At 37.3% G+C, this 22,669-nt stretch overlaps 1 protein-coding gene across 4 annotated transcripts in view; it reads right to left on the bottom strand.

Annotated features, from left to right (window-relative positions):
• Window positions 1-22,669, bottom strand: part of AKAP6 (A-kinase anchoring protein 6) — a 662,618-nt gene that overhangs the window by 56,367 nt on the left and 583,582 nt on the right. For all 4 annotated transcript variants that reach the window (XM_074393336.1, XM_003924219.4, XM_074393337.1 and 1 more), the window contains one exon: window positions 2,885-3,100. In XM_074393336.1, the coding sequence (XP_074249437.1) occupies window positions 2,885-3,100 (216 nt within the window). The remainder of the gene's footprint in view (window positions 1-2,884; window positions 3,101-22,669) is intronic.

Below are 22,669 nucleotides of genomic sequence, written 5' to 3'. Positions count from 1 at the left end.
TGACAATCATTGTGGAAGGCAAAAGGCACATCTTAGATGGAAGCAGACAAGAGAGAATGAGAACCAAGTGAAAGGGGTTTCCCCTTATAAAACCATCAGATCTCGTGAGACTTATTCACTACCATGAGAACAGTATGGGGGAAACTGCCCCCATGATTCAATTATCTCCCATTGGGTCCCTCCTATAACACGTGGGAGTTATAGTAGCTACAATTCAAGGTGAAATTTGGTTGCAGACACAGACAAACCATATCAAGAAGAGAAAGTCTCTATGCACAAGCAAGGATAAAATGGGAATGGGGACATACAGTAACTGTATAGCCAGCTTAGAGGATTCTGATTCTCTGTGAAGGCAATCTCCCACATTGGTGACTTTAAAGAAACTTGGACTCTTCACTCAGCCAATGATAAGAAACAGAGAGGCCGGGCACGGTGGCTTACACCTATAATCCCAGCATTTGGGAGGCCAAAGTGGGTGGATCACCTGAGGTCAGGAGTCCGAGACCAGTTTGACCAACATGGTGAAATCCTGTCTCTACTAAAAATGCAAAAACTAGCTGTGCGTGGTGGTGGGTGCCTGTAATTCCAGCTACTCAGGAGGCTAAGGCAAGAGAATTGCTTGAACCTGAGAGTGGGAGGTTGCAGTGAGCCGAGATCACACCACTGCACTCCATGCTGGGTGATAGGGCGAGATTCCATCTCAAAAAAAAAAAAAAAAGAAAAAGAAAAAAGAAAGAAAAGAAAAACGAAGTAGAGAAATATCTCCCACTGAATGATGTACCCTGTGCTCACAATATTGTTGGATTTGTTCACTCTTTTCCATTCCTTCTCTGACAGTGATTTTCAACTTTCTTCAGCACAGAGGACCTTATTTGCTATCTTCATTTTTCTAGTCTACACATTCTGCAGCCAATGTAAACAAAAGGAAACACTTTTCTCTGTTCGCAATTTGTATCTACTTGTATATAGTAGTTTGAATCTCTAAGCAGCAGCCAGGGTTTCCTCAAAGCTAAAGCTTCCCTTTACCATAGAAGCAGGATAAAAGACTGAGTACAGTGGCTTATACCTGCAACCCCAGCATGTCAGGAGGCCAAGGTGTGAGGACTGCCAAGAATTTGAGGCCAACCTGGGCAACATAGTGGGACCATGTCTCTATAAGAAGTAAAATGAAAATTAGGCAGGCATGATGGCACATGCCTGTAGTACTAGCTACTTGGGAGGTTGAGGTGTGGGGATCACTTGAGCCCAGGAGTTTGAAGTTGCAGTGAGCTATGATCAGGCCACTGCACTCCAGCCTGAGAGACAGAGCAAGAACCATCTCTTTAAACAAAAGAAAAAAATAGGATAAAAATGTCTATAATCCTAGCATGACACTATAAATGTGAATAATCTAGTCTTCAGAGAACTACTCTAGCACCCCTGATCATATGATTTCAAATAAATCCTCAAACACAACGTTGTGTCCTCCAAAGCAGTCTGAATGCTTCCAAAATTTCAGAACTTTGCCTGCTGCAGTTGATTTCTGCATACATCTTATGGCCACTACCACAACTACAAGCTTAAAAGTACAGAAAGTAATAATAATCTCTTCTACCCTTCCAAACACTCTGAAAACCAACCAACAAACAAAAAACATGCCAGCTAAATAGCTTTACAACAAACAGGTCATTTCAAGAAAAGACATCTAATTATGTCAACTCTGATTGCTAGTAATAACTTGGAAGTCTTAAGAAATTTAACAACTTCAGCTTAAAACAATTAAACAAAACTACTGAGGATAAAAATCAGCCCCTAGACTCCATATATCTACAGATGCAAAAAGAATTAGATGGCTTACTGATTCATTGTCCTTTCTGTTCCCAGTCCCCAATGCCAAACATGTCAGATTGTAGATATTAAAGCTTTGTTAAAATCGGAATTTATAGGAGGAAATAATTTTTCAGTGGCATGATTTTTACATTTGATTTTTCAAGGATCCTGAACTTTCAAAGTTATAGAATTGAAAAATATAAACATATAAGAAAAACTTCCCATTTTATGTACGTATGTATTCCATTTACGTAAGTCAAACATGAGAGTTGGGCCTTCAACTAATAGACACTGACCTCAAGGTCATTTGGAGAATGCAATTTTTTTAATCGATAAATTCTTTCCCTTAAGGATATGAAGGCTCTCTGGACAAATATGCATTGTATATTACAATAAAACAACTTCTAATTATATCTATTTCCTTCATCTAGCAACAGCCTAAACCTGCACTCAATTTGGAAAATCCTTAAAAGGAATCTCTGCTCCCCAACTTGAGCGCTGCATTGAAACTCCAAGAGGAAACCTGCCAATTCTCAGCAATGTAACTATCAGAAGATGCTCTAAGAAGGAACAGTGGGAGATTAGTGTACAAACAGATGATGTTAACTCCTGTCATGTAAGGGAAAGGTAAACTAGATAATTGACTTAATTGTATTATTTGCAGAGCATAAACATTGCTCCATATGTTCTGGTAGTACTAATATTTTCTAGAAAAATATTCATGGGTTATTGTATGATTAATATTGTTGATGAAGGAATGTTTGAAAGAATTAATGGCTTAGGTTGGTAAGGTTAAGCAAAATCCCCATGTGATTTTTTTTCAAAAAGGCAATGAGATACACTAAAGGCAAATAAATGTCTGTGTTATGACAAATGGAGTTTCATTTAGTGGACAGCTAATTAGTAGTAAAACTACTAGGTTTAGTTACTTAAAACCACTTGTAAGATGGCAAAACCACTTTAGGTTACTTAGTGAAATCATGTATAAGATGAACAGTTTCCAAGCCTGAACGAATTATTTTTTTTGTCTTGGAAAATGAGAGACCATTACACTTAAAAAAAAAAAATCACTCACAGGTTCTGTTCCCATCTTCTTTTGTAGACGTGTTTGCCACTGGACGGCTTGCATGACAATGGCTTCCCACCTTCTTTCAAGATTTACAATGATCAGCTGCATGGGCTGGTGGTCTGCATTCAGATTGCAAGTCTCCCGGTCATCCAAAAGATGCTGGCATAGTCGCAGAATGGAGGCAACTCCTCGACGTCGTTGCTTGATTTCATGACACAGGGACTGCAACATAGAGACAGACCAATTTATGAGTGTTCATAGGGCAGTTTCCCTAAAACACGAAACACCCTCTTCCATCATAATTTCAAATTGTAGTGATACACTCAGTTACCAACAATAAGACAAGAAGAAGAGCTCTGCTGTCTCTTTTAGAATGGAGGCCTTATACGGATGCCCAAAATGCTAAAGAATTTAGCTGCAGCCCATTCCTCCACACTTCTTCACTAATTTATCCCTCTGAAATGTAGGGTCCCCCCTTGACACCTACGTAACTAATGATTTCTAGCCTAATGAAATAAATCACTTAGGTCAGATGAATGCCAGACTGATATGCTTTGACATAACATCAAAGGAAACACAAAATATATTTTAAAAATCCTCCAAAAAGAAATATAATTTTTCCAAATTTACTCCTACATACTTTGGAGGGAAAAAGTTCAGTTTGCTACTGGCTGAGAACAAGTTAAATAAGATTGTAAAGATTTTTTATATATAAAATCTATTATCTCAAAAAAAGACAAGCAATATTCCTCTTCCAAATCTTGATTAACAAATCAATAATGTTCTGAAAGCAAAAATTAAGATACTGGATTATTACTGCACTATTTGCTGGTTGCTGTGTTTCTTTTAATAGACATTCACACTATTTAAGAAGGATATGCATGCATCAAAATAGCGTTTTGCCCATTTGTATTGCTGCAGTGACCCTAAACTGAATGATTCAAGCAAAATAGTGGGTACACATGTCTAAAAATATTATATCCTTTCTCTGCCTACAGATAGTGTGTAAGTGATATTCTAATTCAGAGCCTTCAGGAGAAATGATGATTATATCCAAGAACATCACTGAATTACTAATCTTCTACTGCCACAATTGGACTCTTCTAACAGTTAACAGATTGCATATTAATCAACAAGGGTAAACAAGACAATGCAATTTCATTTAGTGTGAGAGTTTTAATGCCTGAAAGTATTTGTGCTTAAAATGTTAATCTAGATAAGGCTTCATTAGAAGAAATCTTAAAATGATTAAGTGTGGTACGCTGAAATGTGCATGGAGTGGGGGTAGATCAGCAGGTGAAAATTTCATACAGATGTCCCACTTACTGATATAATGCATGCTATAGCCATTTAAATGACCCTAACTCAGTAATAGCTGGAATTCTATTATTTCTGTAATGAGAGAATTCTGTACCTTTAATATTTCTGAATTTTAAAAAAGGTGCATGACAAAGTTCCAAACCTCTATTTATGGCAAAATATGACTAGATATTTTATTTTCAATTTATACCAATGTAGCAGTTTCAGTTACGTTTCTTGAACTTATCCTTACTTATTTCCTTGGAGTTTATTACTATTTTCCTAGATAAGTCCTGATATAACCACATGTCTGACAAATTTCTTTATTGATGCTATTAATTAGTTCAATGTTGAATGATGAGAAATCCCTAAGACATTCAAAGATAAAACGTAAGCCTACAAAGCCAACAGGCATTGTTTCCATCTCCTACAACCCTGTCAAATGTCTCCCCTCAACCCCACATGCATATTCTCTCTCATTCTCTCTCCTTCTCTGTTTCTTCTTCTCTCTCACTCATATTCACAAACATCGAAACATATATCCATATACATCCTTCAATTTATCTCTTGCTCTAGAACAACTATTGGGCAAGTCAAACTATGAAGGCCACCTAATACCTGCCAATTTGGGGCCCAATATTAAACACTTCAAGATAACATTATGGCCAAATGAAATTCGTCCAAATGAGTTCTATAAATATTAATATTAAGGATTTGGGGTTTTGTTTCTGTCTGTTTTGTTAGCTTGTTAAGAGTAAAGGCCTGGAAAAATCAAAAGAGATGTTTCTGTGCCATAGAACTGAATTTTGAAAACCCTCTTTAAAATAAAGTTACCCAGTATAATAACTGTATTTTTTAAGCCAACAAAAAGTCCCTAAGTTCTTAGCTGAATGAAAATTTGCAATGAATGGCACTAAACGTAAGTGCAGAGTTAACACAGGCCACATCTGCTAAGATTTGCAAAGCACCCCAAATAGACTTCATTCACCTTGTAGGCATTTTCAAAGTTCTGAAACAGGACACTTGAGGTTGCTAGGAGAAATTTTCATAAAGGTCATTGGCCATGATTTTTTAAAAAGTATTTAGAATGTAACCAGTATTTAAGTGTCTAGATGATCCCTACTCCTATCTTAATATGAATCAGTCAAGATGAATACAGTGGTTTAAAAACTGAGAAAGCAGTTACTGTTGATATTCAATATCTGAATTTTGGATATTCACAATTCTGCAGGGTTTTCTCTTACTTTAAATGAACAAAGGGCTTAGTGTACATTCTGAATTAAAAATGTATCCTACTTGGGAAATAATGCTACTTTTAAAAAGGAGGGGAAAAGAAGCATAGATAGAGAAGGGAAGAGTGAACAAACACAAGTGACTTCTAGTTCAAATATTGTTAAGAGGGGACAGGCGAAGTGGCTCATGCCTGTAATCCTAACACTTTGGGAGGCGGAGTCAGGAGGATCACCTAAGGTCAGGAGTTCAAGACCAGGCTAGCCAACATGGTGAAACCCTGTGTCTACTAAAATACAAAAATTAGCTGGGTGTGGTGGTAGGTGCTTGTAATCCCAGCTACTCTGGAGGCTGAGACAGGAGAATCGCTTGAGCTCAGGAGGTGGAAATTGCAGTGAGCTAAGATCGCGCCACTGCACTCCAGCCTGGGCTACAAGAGTAACGCTGTCTCAACAAACAAACAAACAAACAAACAAACAAAACAAGTCAAGAGAGCAGTTCAATCCCCTAGTTGTAAGACTTTCCTACAATTTTCCTGTGTTTTTGTTTTCTCATTTTCTGTTTTACCATTTTCATTTCCTGAGGTGGGTAGCAATCTCTTCTTTATCCGCAATTTATGATCAGATTGATCATAAGATATTCTACAACGGGGATCCTCAAAGTACTGTGCCCAGGCCAAGCAGTATTCACATCACCAAGAAACTCATTAGGACTGCAAATTCTCTGATGCTACTATACATCTTCTGAAACAAGAACCCTGGGGTGATGCCCAGTGAACCATGGTTTAACAAGCAAGCCCTATAGGTGATTCCAATACATGCTAAAGTTTGAGAACACTAGTCTACAGGAAATAAACTTAGTTTTTAGATAGGGGGATTAATCTAGCTGAGTAGACTTTTTACAGTATAAAAATATTAATAGAAGTTTCAGGTTCTAATTCCCGAATAAAACTGGTGGCCAAGAACCTAAGGACCACAATAGTTGGTGATCAGTTATTTTCTTATTGTTATCAAATGACTGAAAAGAATGAGTGAACCAATGAATAGATCTTTTCATCCAGTGACATCTTTATGTTATTAGTATTTTCTTAATGAACTTCAGAATTTCCAGTGCAATTGTGTTAGGCCATTTGCATCCAGTATTTGGTGATTTTACTCCTTTTTGTCATTTTTATCAAATAAATCATTTGCTAATTAATGACTCTAATACATATGGCATTGTGCTAAGTTAAAAAGAAGCTCTGCTAGACAGCACACATAATAAAGCAAAACAATAATGATCACTTGGAAGGTACAAGGTATTCAGGTGAAGATAATGTTAACGGCTGAAGCTATAGTCTAATAAGTAGAGCAAGTGGGAAAAATGAGAGGCTATACTGGTACCTCTATGCTTCCTCAGAAGATGCTTTTGTTTGGTTGGTTTGGGATCACTGTTTGGGGGGCAAGGTTGGCAAACAATCATTTTCATAGCAATAAACATTTATTGGGCATCATTTATGTGCCAAACATTATACTTTTCATTACAGAATTAGCATTAGTGGATAAGAGGCATGCAATAAAATGTTGTAACTGTTATTAAGAGCTGGTGTCAAAAGAAGACACTGATTCCTCAAAGTGAGAGAAATAAATACAAAGTAAAAGTTTTTGATAAAATATAACCCATCAGGTTGTAGTAGGTTCTAAATAAGGTAAGGAAGATGAATGTGCTTTGAGAATAGTGAGGCCATGACCCAAATGTAAGATGTGAATTATATATATGCTAAACTGTGGGCATTGAGTTGGAGAATAAGGAAGATCATTATTAACTGGAGAAGACAGATTAGGATTTGTGGGACTAGAACCAGGTGTGAAAGTTGCTGAAGGTAAGAAAAATGCAGAGAAGAGAGGATAGGCATTATAGTTGGGAGCACACATTTTAAAAGGCCAAGAAACCATAATACTTGTAACATTTTAAAACAAGATGGAAGTTAAAGTAAGGTATGGTAATAATCATTATTCAGATATTGATCTATCCATCCAAATGTACTTCTGGAGTGCCTTTTATTTGCCAAACAGTGCTGTCAGTGGTGGGGATATAGCAGTGAGCAAAATACACAAAATGTTTACTTTTATAGAACTTATATTCAAATTTCTATGCATGTGAGTGATGAGAGGCTGGAAACAAAACATAAAGTATACAAGATAATATCAGATAGTGATAAGAGCTATAAAATAAAATAGGGTGATACGACAGAAAATGTCTGGGGATTAGTTTGAGTCTTTGATAAAGCTTCTCTGAGGAGGTGACCTCACATAATAAGTTCAATGTAGAAACAAAATAACACTTAGTGGTCTGATGCCGTAATAGTATAGACAAGATAATGTTCATACAACCAAGACTAGTTTATGCCATAAAAGACTTATTTTATGGTTAGCTATGGCATATTGATGATTAAATATAGGATACTTTTCCAAAAAATAAGTGAAATTTAAAAGCTCTGGTATAATTGCCAGGAAAGAATAGTCTTTCAACAAATGGTGCTGAATATCCACATGCAAAAGAATAAATTGAACCCCTATCCCATACCATCCACAAAACTAATACAAAATGGATCATATACTTAAATGTAAGAGCTAAAACTATAAAAATCATAGAAGAAAATATATAGGTAAAATGTTGGGTTAGACAATGGTTTTGCAGACATGACATCAAAAGTAGAAACAGTTTTTGACTTCTTAGGCAATGGTTTCTTATTTATGACACAAAAATATAAGCAGGCTGGGTATGGTGGCTCATGCCTGTAATCCCAGCACTTTGGGAGGCCGAGGCAGGTGGATTACGAGGTCAAGAGATCGAGACCACACTGGCCAACATGGTGAAACCCCATCTCTACTAAAAATATAAAAATAAATTAGCCGGGTGTGGTGGCGTGTGCCTGTAATCCCAGCTACTCAGGAGGCTGAGGCAGGAGAATTGCTTGAAACCGGAAAATGGAAGTTGCAGTGAGCCAGGATCATGCCACTGCACTCCCACCTGGTGATAGAGCAAAAAAAAAAAAAAAAATTATAAGCAACTTTTCAGCTTCATCAAAACTTAAAGCTTTTGCACTTCAAACGATACTGTAAAAAAGTGAAAAGAAAAATCACAGAATGGGAGAAAATATCAAAACAAGTAACTCAATTTTTTGTTGTTGTTGTTTTGGTTTTTTGTTTTGAGACAGAATCTCTCTCTGTCACCAGGCACCAGGCTAGAGTGCAGTGGTGTGATCTTGGCTCACTGCAACCTCTGCCTCCTTGGTTCAAGCAATTCTTCTGCCTCAGCCTCCTGAGTAGCTGAGACTACAGGTGTGTGCCACCACGCTCAGCTAATTTTTGTATTTTAGTAGAGATGAGGTTTCACTATGTTGGCCAGGATGGTCTCAATCTCTTGACCTCGTGATCTGCCCGCCTTGGCCTCCCAAAGTGCTGGGATTACAGGTGTGAGCCACCACACCCAGCCAAGTAACTCAATTTTTTAAATGGACAAAGTATTTGAATAGACAGTTCTCCAAACATATACAAAGCAAAATATATATATATATACATATATATACATATATCAAAAGAGGCTCAACATAATCAGCCATCAGAAAAATGCAAATCTAAGCCATAATTAGATATCAATTCACCCCATAGTAGGACGTCTATAAAGGAAATAACACATATTAACAAACATGTAGAGAAATTGGAACCCTCATCCATTAGTGGTATTGCAAAATGGTACAGCCGCATGAGAAGACAGTATGACATTTCCTCAAAAAGTTAAACATAGATTTACCATATGATCCAGCAATTTCCTCTTGAATATATACCAAGAGAAGTGAAAAACATACAATCACACAAAAACATACAAATATTCATAACAGCGTTACTCATAAAGCCAAAAAGTAGAAACATGTCAAACATCCATCAACTGTGAGTAAACAAAATGAAGTACATATATACAATGTAATATTATTTGGCATTTAAAAATGAAGTACTTATACATATTATAACATGGATGAACCTTGAGAACATCATATTAAGTGAAAGAAGACACATACAAAAGGTTACATATTTTATGATTCCATTTATATGAAATGTCCAGAACAGACAAACGAATTAGAAACAGAAAGTAGAATAATGGTGAGGGGGAAAAAGGGAGCTCATGGGTAAAGGTTTCTTTTCAGAGTGGTGAAAACCTTCTGAAATTAGATTTTATGGTATGTAAATTATATCTCAATAAAACTATTATTAAAAAAAAAACTTTTGGTAAGCCAGAAATTATTATCAACCCCATAAACAATGACATAATCAGAGAATTTGCCATTCTGCTAGGGTGTGTCATACAACAGATGCTAATGATATAACTAATACCATCCAATCACTATGGTTCTGCAACCACAGATGGATATAAGGATTAATACATTTACAAACGCAAACTAAGAGCTTATTTTCTTTTTAAAGTAATGACTATGAGATGTCCTGGGATAGAGTCATTACTACAAACCTATAAATCTCTGCCAACAGATCAGACATTCTGCTGTATGATAAAAATAATGTAGTGTAATTTTTAATATAGCTATCCTACTTCTAGAAATAGCATAAAACATAAACAGAAAAGTAAACATAGAAGACCATGAATATGAAAGAGGAGTCAAAGCAAATGTGGTAAATGAAGAATGTTAACTAAATGTAATTATTGTAGTGATTAATTTCATATGTGATCATATATACCTTATGAAACTATGATCCATTGTGGTGTTAGTATCAGTACAAAAATGAGAGACCTAACATATCAGATGTACTTCATGTACTTTACCAAAGATCATTCTGAGTTGACTATATGCTTCTGAACCAATACAAAATAAAAATAAGGTATGTTCTCTTCAAATATTTCATCACAATTCACTTGAATACAAAACAATAACCTATAGTCATTGGGACTTATCAATTGCTGAAGCACTGTTTTTAATATTTTCTTAGTTGTCTTCACTAATCTCCAGTACTAATGACCAACATTTTTCTTTATATTTATGTGTGCCACACATTTTAAAAGGTATTTTATATGTATTGAATCATTTTATCCTCACAGCAACACTCTGACATATGTGTGTGTGTGTGTGTGTGTGTGTGTGTGTGTGTGTGTGTGTGTCTAGTACTGTTGTCTACCTATTTGACAAATGAGGAAATGGAAACACAGAGAGGTTAAGTAACTGACCGTAGGTACACAGCTAATAAGCAGCAAAGGCAGGATTTTAACCCAGGCAGCCTGAATCCAAAGTTGATTCACAAAAACAGTATGTTACATTGTTTTTCATAAGAAAGCTGAAGAAGCTTGTAAGACTTCTACATGTTCAGACAATCTTGTCCCTGACTTCTAACTAGAAGTGGCCACAACCATAAAGTTATCATTGATAAGATAACCAACAATCTCTTTCTGTAAAGAGAAAGAGATTGAACCTTTTTAGAGATCCAATCTTCTAAACATTCACAGGCCTACAAATATGTAACAGTTAGTAATCTATACAAAATTTAAGCTCCGGGTGGTTATAATAACAGAGATGGAAAAAATACTGATTCATTAATTGAACAAATATTTACTGAACACTTTTTAGAATAAACAGTGTTGTAAGTACTTCAGATATTTCAGTGAACAAAACAGAAAAAAAACTTTTCTCAAAGACCTCATATTCTTACGGACAGTGGGAGTAATCTTTTCCTGAGAAAGATATAAATTATATAAGTAATAAAGAAGAGATTAAAAGGTAGGAAACATTCATTTAGGCAAGTGATTATAAACATTTCCAGCAAAGGTTTAGAAGCTCTTTTGGTCCTGAGAGCTCTATTCTCTAGCCAATTAAGTGTTTATACCTTGTACATAAATGTTGCAAATAAGAATTTGTATCTTGGAATTGTAAGAAGCAATTCTTCAAAATAGCAAAAAATTAAAATACCTCAAATGAAGTATGAATTATGACTTGCATATTTTAAAGAAAATATAGGCAAATGACATCTGGGTATTTTAACTGATTACAAACTTAAAAGACAACGTCAGCCAATATAGAGATTCAGCTCAGTTGCAAACCGTGGAACTTAATCTATATTGAAGCTAAATATTCTATAAGCATGCAGTGAAGTGCAAAAAATAGCAATTGAAAAATGACATGATTAAATGGCACGACATGCAATCATTTGCTCTCAATTATATCAATGTATCCTCTTCATTTCTAGGAGTCAGGCAGAAATATTGTTTTTTAAATGCCTCTATTAAATTGGTCACCAATAATAAAATAGATGAGAGTACTAATAAGCTCATTTACATAACATATATCATATACTACTGTTCTCTCCAAACAGTTTTGCTCGTAGATTTGTCTCCTGGTTGTCATGAGTCTTTCCCCCATTAGCAGATTTTAAAAGCATAACATTGTCTTCAAAACCATTTGTAGAAAAATGTTTATGAAACTTTTCTATTTAACCCTTGGCAGGATCCTTATTGCTAATTATGGAAAAGGTATCGATATAATATCTTGGCTGTCACATTTTATTATGGTGATGGTAGAAACAGAATCTAAGTCTGACATTTTGGAAATAGATAATTGCAAGTCAGAAACAGAGAATGACAGTTTTAAGTAGATTGTAACTTCTTTCAAAATAGCAAACTGGTTTATTTAATGTAAAAGCTAGATTTAAAAAATAACATTAAGACTCCCTGAATTGGTTCACTAAGCATATCTCTATTGGCTCTTGAAGAGGAGCTGGGTAGTGTGCCAAAACAGTTTTAACATTGTACATAATATTATAAGTCTAGATTCAAACACTAAATTATTTCTTATAACCATTTAAAATAAAAACATTTTCAGTAAATATTTTCATTTTTAAGAAAAATTATCTTCCGTTTGTTTACCTAGTCAGCAGATAAGTGAGGTCTAAACATACTGCACTCACCTTTACCTCCATGGCCTTATTAGCCTGATCTTTTGACCTAAAGATCTTAATTTTTCTTGCCGTTTAGTATATTCGCCAATCAAAATGAATTATTAAGGGCAAACAGGATTATTAATTAATACTGTAATTCTTGAAGATCCCTGGATGAATACTGTCATTAAGGGAAAATAATCATTCTTTTACAAACATTCACATTTGTTTTTTAATAGTTTGTACATTTTTTCTGTTGTAAAAATATATATATTATTTTTACTTGAAAAGGAGCATTTCTACTCCTCTTGGCTTTTGTTTAGCTGTGGGCCAAAATATAATAACCATTCTAAAAATGTAGACCCTCACTGAGTTATCCCACAAAAACTGTGGTTATCTCCATCTGGCATTCTTTAATTTCTTTGTTAACTTCCCTAAACTAGGTTAGGTACTTTTAAATATGTTTGTTTTTCAGAATTAAGCTCAGTGGCCATGTTTTAGTTCATATTCACGTGTAATTAGTAATATGTTATATACTTCCTTTTCTAAATTAAAAACTATTAAAATTCTAGACATACAAAACAATATGAAGATTAAGTTACTCTAAAGAAAACTGTAATAGCATACAGATTGCTTGTATCATTACTAAAATGTTGGTATCTATTATAGAGTCTCCCTGGAATAAATTATGCATTTTTAGCAATAATCGGTTAAAAACATATCCATTATCGTTAAAATGCTAAACTAGTTTGCAATTATAGAAAGGTAACTTATAGCAATAAGGGGAAAAGGGTGCTGGATGTAAACGCAACTTAGCCATTATACTAAAAAATAGTTTTTCTTAAAACCTCACAATCATACTTTTCCTAAGCAGATAAGTGTTAATTGTCATTTATTTTTATATTATTATATTTTGAAATCTATTTACAACATCCACTGGGCTTTTTATCTTTTACTGATTCCATGGGAATTATTTCAAAGTAATTCTGGGAAATGGATGAAAGTGATTTTCTTCTCTAGATAATTTGTTGATTCTAGATACCTGAAATGATCATTACTTTTAATAGATCTTGGATATTCACTGGCCAGGTCAAAGGATATCCAGGACAGTCTTGAGAAAAAGGAAGGAAATAATTCTGTATGACAGGATACAGTGCCATATACCCAGTCAGTGAAATCTATAAAAAAAAGAATCATAATAAAGGCCACAACAGGAGAATGAAATAGCATTAAGAAAGAAAGCAAGAGAACACAGAAGCCAAGATGATGACTCAAGAGAAATTCCTAGGGATACTATAGAACACACAGGCAACCTGACTCATGGGAGAGGATGGATTACCTGCTAATTAGTTTCATGACTTGCTCAACCATGCTGCATGGTTATTTTTCTTGCTCTCTCATCCATAGTTGGCTATTGTCCATCCCTTTCCTCTATCAAGCCCTGTTTTTCCAGACTTACCTCTGGTTAACATATTCTTTATTTTCTAAGAAGCCATTCCTAGAACTGATCACAAAGTTCAGAGGGTTACTTGCAGTATAAAAGCTAGGAAAAGATATTTTAGGAAAATGTTCCTATTATTCCAGAATGGTACAGAAGGGAAATAAATGGATTCAGGAACTCTAGGGACAGAACAAGAATGCAGGAAGAGAGTTAAGCTATGGGGAATAACACCTCTAAAGAGAAGGAAAATGATACTAAACAGAAAAAGTCAACATTAGAAAAGACATACTGTTTATTCATTTACTCCTCTCTGACTCGGCAGAGGCAAAGGTATAGACGGCTTTATAAACCTCATATTTCTGTTTTCATTTTCATAACATCTAAAGTAAATAGCACATTTTCCTGTGAGTTTGGACCAGTGGGAATTTGCTGCTTAGCTCTTTCCTTTGCATTTGTGGTGGAAGCTCAAGGCAACTTGACTCTTTTTCACCAGTTTTCAGTATTCCCAGATGTGCAGTAATACTATACTCTCAGGATCATTTACAAGTTTAACCAATATATAACAGCAAACTACTCTTCAAATATTATATTAGGTAGTAGAAAGATGATGACTAAATATTAATCAACTGGTAAATTTATAATAATTATTTAGCTCAAAGCAATATTCTGGAACCCCGTGAAAAGGAAATATAAGAACTTCATTCATCAAACACTCTCATACCTAAAACAAAGTGAAGATCCAGGAGAATTTTTCAAGACCATTTTCTTGAATAAAGCTAATTTTCCTTTAGAGGAATACATTTTATTCTCTTCTGGGAAAAGATACCACACCTCTCTCCTGCCTGCTCTCCCAAAGGAGATTGAATACATGGAAGGGTAGTACTTTCATTTATACCATCCAACATTTGGCAGCACAAGTCACTAATCATAAAAGTGTTTCAGTTGAACATGAGAAGCAATTTGGATCAAAAAACAAACCACAACTGAGAGTTTTATCCTAGTTTGATAATAATCAGTTGTGTCTTGAATACTCTTTCTCTAAAATGCATTAATCCTTTAGCCTCTAACATCTTCAGGCATCAAATATATAACCTTATTCTGAGACAGGAAAAACATCCTATGGTGATCTAAGGTAAACTTTAAAAAAAATTATAAAATGCAACTTTGAATATCCCTCAAATAAGATATAAGTTGGCTCTCATCTTCTTTGATTAGTTTCTAGGTGTGACAGAATATTAATTTCAATATGCCTTTATTGTTGGCTTTAACTGTGGATAGCTGCTTTAACTGGATAAGTGTGTTGTTGCAATAATTTGCATGAAACAACCTTACTTGGTCTCAGATTCTGTTCATGTCTTGGTCATGTTGTAATACCTTCAAAGTCTAACTCCAAATAACATTATAATGAGAACCACATGTGTAAGCAAAGCAAACAAGATTGAAAATTTAACTTCCATTGTTGCTTTGATAAAGTTTTGCAATCTGTTGTACCAGCATTTTATTAAGAGTTAGAATGGCATGTGATACAGTCCGGATATCTGTCTCAGCCCAAATCTCATGTTGAAGTGTAAACCCCAATGCTGAAGGTGGGGCCTGTTGGGAGATGTTTGGGTCATGGGGACAGGTCCCTCATGATTTGGTGCTGTCTTCATGATAGTGAATTATTGCAAGATATGGTCATTTAAAAGTCTGTGGCACCTCCCCATCCCCCTTGCTTGCTCCTGCTTTTGCTTCGTGTCCTGCCTGCTCCCCCTTCGCCTTCCACTATGATTGTAACTTCCTGAGGCCTCCCTCGAAGCTGAGCAGATGACAGCACCATGCTTCCTGTGAAACCTGCAGAACTGTGAGCCAATTAAGCCTCTTTTTATAAATTACCCAGTCTCAGGTATTTCTTTATAGCAATACAAGAATGGCTTAATACAGCATGACTAAACAGGCACTCACTGGCTCTCTTGCTGGTGGTCTTGGCTGATAGAGAAGGAGTAAATGGGTCTGGAAACATCCCTCCATTTCCTAAAAGTTATTTCTCCTGATCATGACTAAAGAAAAACAAAGAAGAACATTTTGAGAAAAGGAGGAGGAAATGAAGGAAAAGAGGAACCTAGGTTACTATCTAGTCTGTGTTTCTCAAACAAACATTCGACATCAGACCTTTCAATCTATTATTACACTTATCTTCACAATATTAAATTCAAAAAAGAAAGAAAAATCTACTTGGGAAAAAGAATGTGATATTCTAAATGTAGAGGGTATAACTTGGGATTTAATCAACCATTTAGAGCATCAGTAAAATTGAAAGAGGTAAGTTAGGCTATTTTTTTTCCCAGATGGGAATAATGATTTATGTCTCCACCCTCTCTTACAGAGGTTTTGGGAGGATTAATGAGCTAATGTCTATAAAGCTCTTTAAGCTCCTTGTAAGGAGGTGCAACATAAACAAAAGGTGAAAAATGATAGCTGAGTTGAGCTCCCAAAAGTAAAGCCCCTGGGAATGAAAAACAGTTGCAAGCCAAGGTGGTAAATCTCTCAGTTCCAATGCCAGAGGAGCCTTGGTTTGTTGTCATATGTGTTTTTAATTCTGTTTAAAGTAGTACTTAGTAGTGTTAATAAGCATTTCTATATCTCCTATTAATCATAGTATCCCCTGTGATCATCATTTTTTATTTCTATGCATCAAATGAGATAGGTTTATTACCTATATTTAAGAGAGTAGAAATTGGGATATGAAAGTTACAAAGCCATCAATGATAACCCACAAGAAACCAATGGTGAAACACTACTGGACTGTGGCCTGGATTGGCATTCCAATGTAAGCTGCCATCTGGCTTTGATTGTGTAATCTTGGGCGAGTCATTTAATTTATCAGATTTGGTTTTCTTCTCTTCAAAATAAGGAGGCTGAATCAGCTAGATGAGGTCAGGTATCAATCAGTGAGGATATTCTACAATCTTCTAAGCACTTACTGAATACCTAGTGACTCCAAGGCATTGTCTATGATACTATAAAGGGCATGCAAAGCAAATAAAACTTCAAGATAGTTTCTATTCTTTTGTCTGTTGACAAGATATACAGACTCATAAGTATACACATCTGAATAATATTTTAAAAAGCACACAAAATAACACAGGAATTTCTTCAATCACTATCTCCAGGCCTCTACACATGCACATATTATTCTGTTCCCTTCTCTCCAGTTGAGATCTCCTTTCACAATTACTTTTTCCAGGAATTTCCTCACTTCTCATCATGAGAAAACACCCTAGCCTCCCCAGGAATGTCTTGTGTACTTCCACAGCACATTATGTTAACTCCCATCTAACCATATGCTACATCCTACTCTACTTGCATACTTCACTGTCTTGATCTCCCTTTAGCCTGTGTGTTCCTTGGAAGAGGACTATACATGGCTCGACACAGTATCCACAGTGCCCAGGATTGGCACAAATGTTTGCTTAAGAGAAAGATATTAAATAAATTAAAAATATCTCTACCAATACTCCCCAAATAATCTTGAACTGGTTCTTATTTCCAAGTGCTAGAATTCCTCCATTCTTACATACATCCTATGACTTACCATGTCTTTCATTAGACATTCTCTTTGTTATTTAAAGGGGAGCCAGGGCTGATTCAACATTTTCCATTCCAGGGACAGATGAACTCTTCATGGGAGTGAGGCTTTTTAAGAAGGCCTCCTCTGTCTTACTCACCCTACCAACAAACCAGTTCAGAATGCTATCATCTCTAACCTAGTTTCCTAGAAGGATGTCAGCAAGATGGCAAACTAGGACTTTCCAGTGCTCATCCCCTAGAAAGGCACATTAGTTTGAACAACTATTCACATACAAACATACCTTCACAAAAGCTAAGGAAACCAGATGAGAGATTACAGCACTTGAAAGTAGCACAGAAACAAGAAAAGATGTATTGAAAAGGGGAGGAAGGACACTTTTACATTACAGTTGTCACTCCTTCCCCAAGACTGGGCAGCACAGCGTGGAAGGACACCCATCACTTGAGGCAAGGAAAATGAATTGAGTACCTGACTTTTTCTGGAACTCTAGCACCAGACCAGCCCCCACAATCCCACGTTGCAGTCTGGCCTCTGCAGCCCCAGAGTACAGCTTGGCATTCACGGACCCAGCTTCCAAGCCTTCCCCACTGTCAGGCTGGCACATGCACACCCCAGTATGTGAGGTCAGCATGTACAACTTCAGACAGCAGCCTGGCACCCATGATTCCAGGCAGCTGGCTCATATCCATGGCTCCAGTCTCCAGGCCAGCCCCTGTAGTATCACACTCCAATGGACTCAGGGTCAAAATCCATCCCAGGAGACCCTAGCACCAGGGCAGCACCTGAGGAACCAGCCTTGGAGGCCCACTCCAGCATCAGGCTGGCCCCTGCGGCCTTAGGCTAGCTCCTGCAGAGATAGCCTCCAGGCCAGCATGCACAAATGCAGCCTCTAGCCCCTCCCCTGCAGAGCTAGGCTTCAGGTCAGCATCCACAGCCCCAGGCGCCAGGCTAGAACCCATGGGCTGGAGCCCATTACAGAGGTTCTAGACCAAATCCTCCTGGACCCAGGCTCCAGGCCAGTCACTGTTGCCTTAGGTTCCAGTCTGCCCTAATATACTGCACTGGGCTGACACCCAGATATTCAGGCTCCAGGATTACCCCTGTGAGCCCAGGCTACAGGCTGGCCCTAGTATAGCTTCAGAAGCCAGGTCCACCTCCATGGCCTCAGGCTCCAGGCCTGTCCCCAAGGACCCAAGCATTGGCCCCTCCCTGTGTTAGGCCAGCCCTGACAGACTCAGGCTCAAGGCCCACAGAGTACCAGGTTGACACTAGAGAACCCAGACTACACCCAGCCCCTAGAGACACAAGCTTCAGGCCTATCCTAGTAGATTCTAGCTCCAGGCTCATCCCAGTAGACCTAGCTTCAGGCATGATCCTATAGACCCAGGCTCAAGACCAGTCCCTATGAACCCAGCTGCCAAGCCCACCCACCTGCTGACTCAGGTAGCAGACCAGTCTGACCATGGACTCCACCAGATGCACTCAGAATCTTTGGACCAGTTGACTGGTAAAGAGTTTTCCCTGATGAAGTGAGTCTGTAAAAACTGGAATATGTAGCTACTTCTTGAAATGTGCAGGCACAAATGCCTAGCCACAAGGATCACAAATAATCAGAGAAACATGACAGCACCAAAGGAACAAAATAAAGTATGAGTTAGTGACCCTAAATTTCTTGGCAAATAATTAAAAACAATTGTCTTGGCTGAGTGTTGTGGCTATGCCTGTAATCCCAGCACTTTGAAAGGAGCACTTGAGCCCAGGAGTTTGAGATTAGCTGGGCAACAAGGTGAAATCTTGTCTCTACAAAAAATTCAAAAGTAGCTGGGTATGGTGGTATTCACCTATAGTCCCAGCAACTCAGGAGGCTAAGGTGGGAAGAATCCTTGAGCCCAATAGGTTGGGGCTACGGTGACCCAAGATCATGCTGCTACACTCCAGTCTGGGAGAAAGCATGAAATCCTGCCTCAAAATAACAATAACAACAACAATAATAATAGTCTTAAAGAAGCTCAGTGGGCTACAGGAAAACACAGACAGACAACTAAACAAAATCTGGTAAGCAATACACAGACAAAACTACAGTTCAACAAAGAGAAACAATAAAAATGAACCAAACAGAAAACCTTTAGCTAAATAGTACAATGACTGAACCAAAAATTCCATAAAGAGCTTCAACAGCAGACTCAAGAAGAAGAAAAAAAAACAGTGAGTGGAGAGAGATCCAAGATGGCCGATTAGCACCAGCTCAGGATTGCAGCTCTCAGTGAAGGTGCAGGGCGTGAGTGGATGCCAGACTTACAGATGAATTTTTGTTGCCTACGGACCAGAAGATTCCCAGTGGAGGAGTCCCATGGGTCGCCAGTGTGACTCTTTTGCCTGGCGCGGCTGTTTTGCCTCTGAGAAGAGCGGAGTATGTGGGACTGGGTGCCCTTTTAGTTGGCATTTGGAGCTCCGGGAAGGCAGAGTCACCCATTCAGCTGATTGAAAAGGGGACTGAAGCTGGGAGCCAGACCGGGAAATTCCCAGGCAGAAAAGCACCACGAATCTCAGCTCTGCTGTTTCAGCTGGCGCAGTCACTGCACAGGAAATTGCATAGATCCTGGCGCCTTTTCAGCAGGTGACTGGGGCACCTGGGAGAGAATTGACCATTCAATTAGGAAAAGAAAAAAAGCAGGCTCCGAGGCAGGGAGCCAGGTGATCGGGCTCAGCTGGTCCCACCTTCACAAAAAAACAGCAATTGGAAACACTGACAGTTGAGAGTTTCACGGCAAGCACAGCTGAACCTGGGAAGGTCCAGCTCTGTGGGGGAGGGGCATCCGTGGAAGGAAAACAAACAGAAATAACATCACCACCAACAAGCTGGACGTCCACTCAGAGACCCAATCTGAAGGTCAGCAATTACAAAGACGACAGGTGGACAAATCCACAAAGATGGAAAGAAACCAGTGCAAAAAGGCTGAAAACATCCAAAATCAGGAAGCCTCTCCTCCTTCAGGGGATCGCAGCTCCTCATCAGCCAGGGAACAAGGCCTGATGGAGAATGAGTGTGATGAATTGTCAGAATCAGGCTTCAGAAGGTGGATAAGAAACTTCTGTCATGTAAAAGAACATGTTCTAACCCAATGCAAAGAAATTAAGAACCACGAAAAAAGGTTTGATGAAATGCTAACGAGAATAGATAATTTAGAGAGGAATATAAGAGAATTAATGGAGACGAAAAATACAATACGAGAACTTCAAGAAGTATGCACAAGTTTTAACAGTCTAATTGATCAAGCAGAAGAAAGGATATCAGAGCTCAAAGACCAACTCAATTAAATAAAATGAGAAGACAAGATTAGAGAAAAAAGGATAAAAAGGAATGAACAAAGTTTCCAAGAAATATGGGACTATGTGAAAAGACCTAATCTACATTTGATAGGTGTACCTGAATGTGACAAAGAGAATGAATCCAAGCTGGAAAATATTCTTCAGGATATTATTCAGGAAAACTTTCCCAACCTAGCAAGGCAAGACAATATTCAACTCCAGGTAACACAGAGAACACCACAAAGATATACTTCAAGAAGAACAACCCCAAGGCACATAATCATCAGATTCACAAGGGTTGAAATGAAGGAGAAAATGCTAAGTGCAGCCAGAGAGAAAGGTCAGGTTACCCACAAAGGGAAGCCTATCAGACTCACAGCAGATCTCAGCAGAAACCCTACAAGCCAGAAGAGAGTGGGGGCCAATATTCAACATCCTTAAAGAAAAGAATTTTCAACCCAGAATTTCATAACCAGCCAAACTAAGCTTCATAAATGAAGGAAAAATAAAATCTTTTGTGAACAAGCAAGTACTCAGAGATTTCATCACCACCAGGCCTGCTTTACAAGAGCTTCTGAAAGAAGCACTACACATAGAAAGGAACAACCAGTATGAGCCATTCCAAAAATATATCAAAAGGTAAACAGTATCAACATAATGAAGAATCTACATCAACTAATGGGCAAAACAGCCAGCTAGCATCAAAAGGCAGTATTAAACTCACATACATTATTATTAATCCTAAATTTAAATTAGCTAAATGCCCCAATCAAAAGACACAAACAGGCAAACTGGATAAAAAGCCAAAACCCATCTCACATGCAAGGATACACAAAAACTCAAAACAAAGGGATGGAGGAAGATTTACCAACCAAATGGAGAGCAAAAAATAAATAAATAAATAAAAAGCAGGAGTTGCAATTCTCGCCTCTGATAAAATAGACTTTAAAGCAACAAAGATCAAAAGAGGCAAAGAAGGACATTACATAATGGTAAAAAGATCAATGCAACAAGAACAGCTAACGATCCTAAATATATACGCACCCAATACAGGAGCACCCAGATACATAAGGCAAGTTCTTAATGACTTAAAAAGAGACTTAGACTCCCACACAATAATAGTGGGACATTTTCACATCACATTGTCAATATTAGACAGATCAACGGAACAGAAAATTAACAACGATATCTAGGACTTGAACTCAGACCCGGAACAAGTAAACTTAATAAACATTTATAGAACTCTCCACCCCAAATTCACAAAACATACGTTCTTATCAGTACCACATCACACCTACTCTAAAAGTGACTACATAATTGGAAGTAAATCACTTCTCAGTAATTGCATAGCATTTCACAGGTTTAAATGAAATATTGGTTGGTTCCTTGCTTGTTAGTTTCCTCCCTTATTCCTTCCTGTCTCCATCGTTAAGCACAATTATTGGCATAAAAGAGGTTTTCAATACCCATTTTTAGACTGCATTCTAGCCTGGGCAATAAAGCAAGACTCCCGTTCTCTCTCCCTCTTTCACTTCCTCTTTCTCTCTTTCATTCTTTTTTTCTCTTTCTTTCTTTCTGTTTTTCTTTTTTTTCTCTCCCCCCCTTAATAAAACAGTGAGCTTGAAAACGTTATTTGAGATTACCTAGTAAGTAGAACAAAAAGAAAAAATAATGAAAACGAGTGAAGAAAGCCTACAGTACTTCCTTAGCCCCACCATGTGAACCAATGTATGCATATGAGAGTCTCAGAATAAGCAAAGCCAGAGAAGGGGACAGAAAGCTTATTTAAAGAAACAATGAGAGAACTTTCCCAAAATCTGAAGAGGGGCATTAACATTCAGAACCAAGACACTCAAATAACCCAAATCAATTAAATATAAAGAGATCTTCACCAGGACAAATTATAATCAAATTATCAGAAGTCAAAGACAAAGAGAGAATATTGAAAGCAGCATAAGAAAAGCAACTCATCACGTACAAGGTTAGCTCTAAGACTATCAGCAGATTTTTCAGCAGAAACTTTG

The sequence above is a fragment of the Saimiri boliviensis genome, chromosome 2 (assembly GCF_048565385.1).
Source record: "Saimiri boliviensis isolate mSaiBol1 chromosome 2, mSaiBol1.pri, whole genome shotgun sequence".
In the NCBI taxonomy this organism is placed as follows: domain Eukaryota; kingdom Metazoa; phylum Chordata; class Mammalia; order Primates; family Cebidae; genus Saimiri; species Saimiri boliviensis.
The sequence above is the reverse complement of the archived record's forward strand: the minus strand, read 5'-3'. Positions and strand labels throughout refer to the sequence as shown.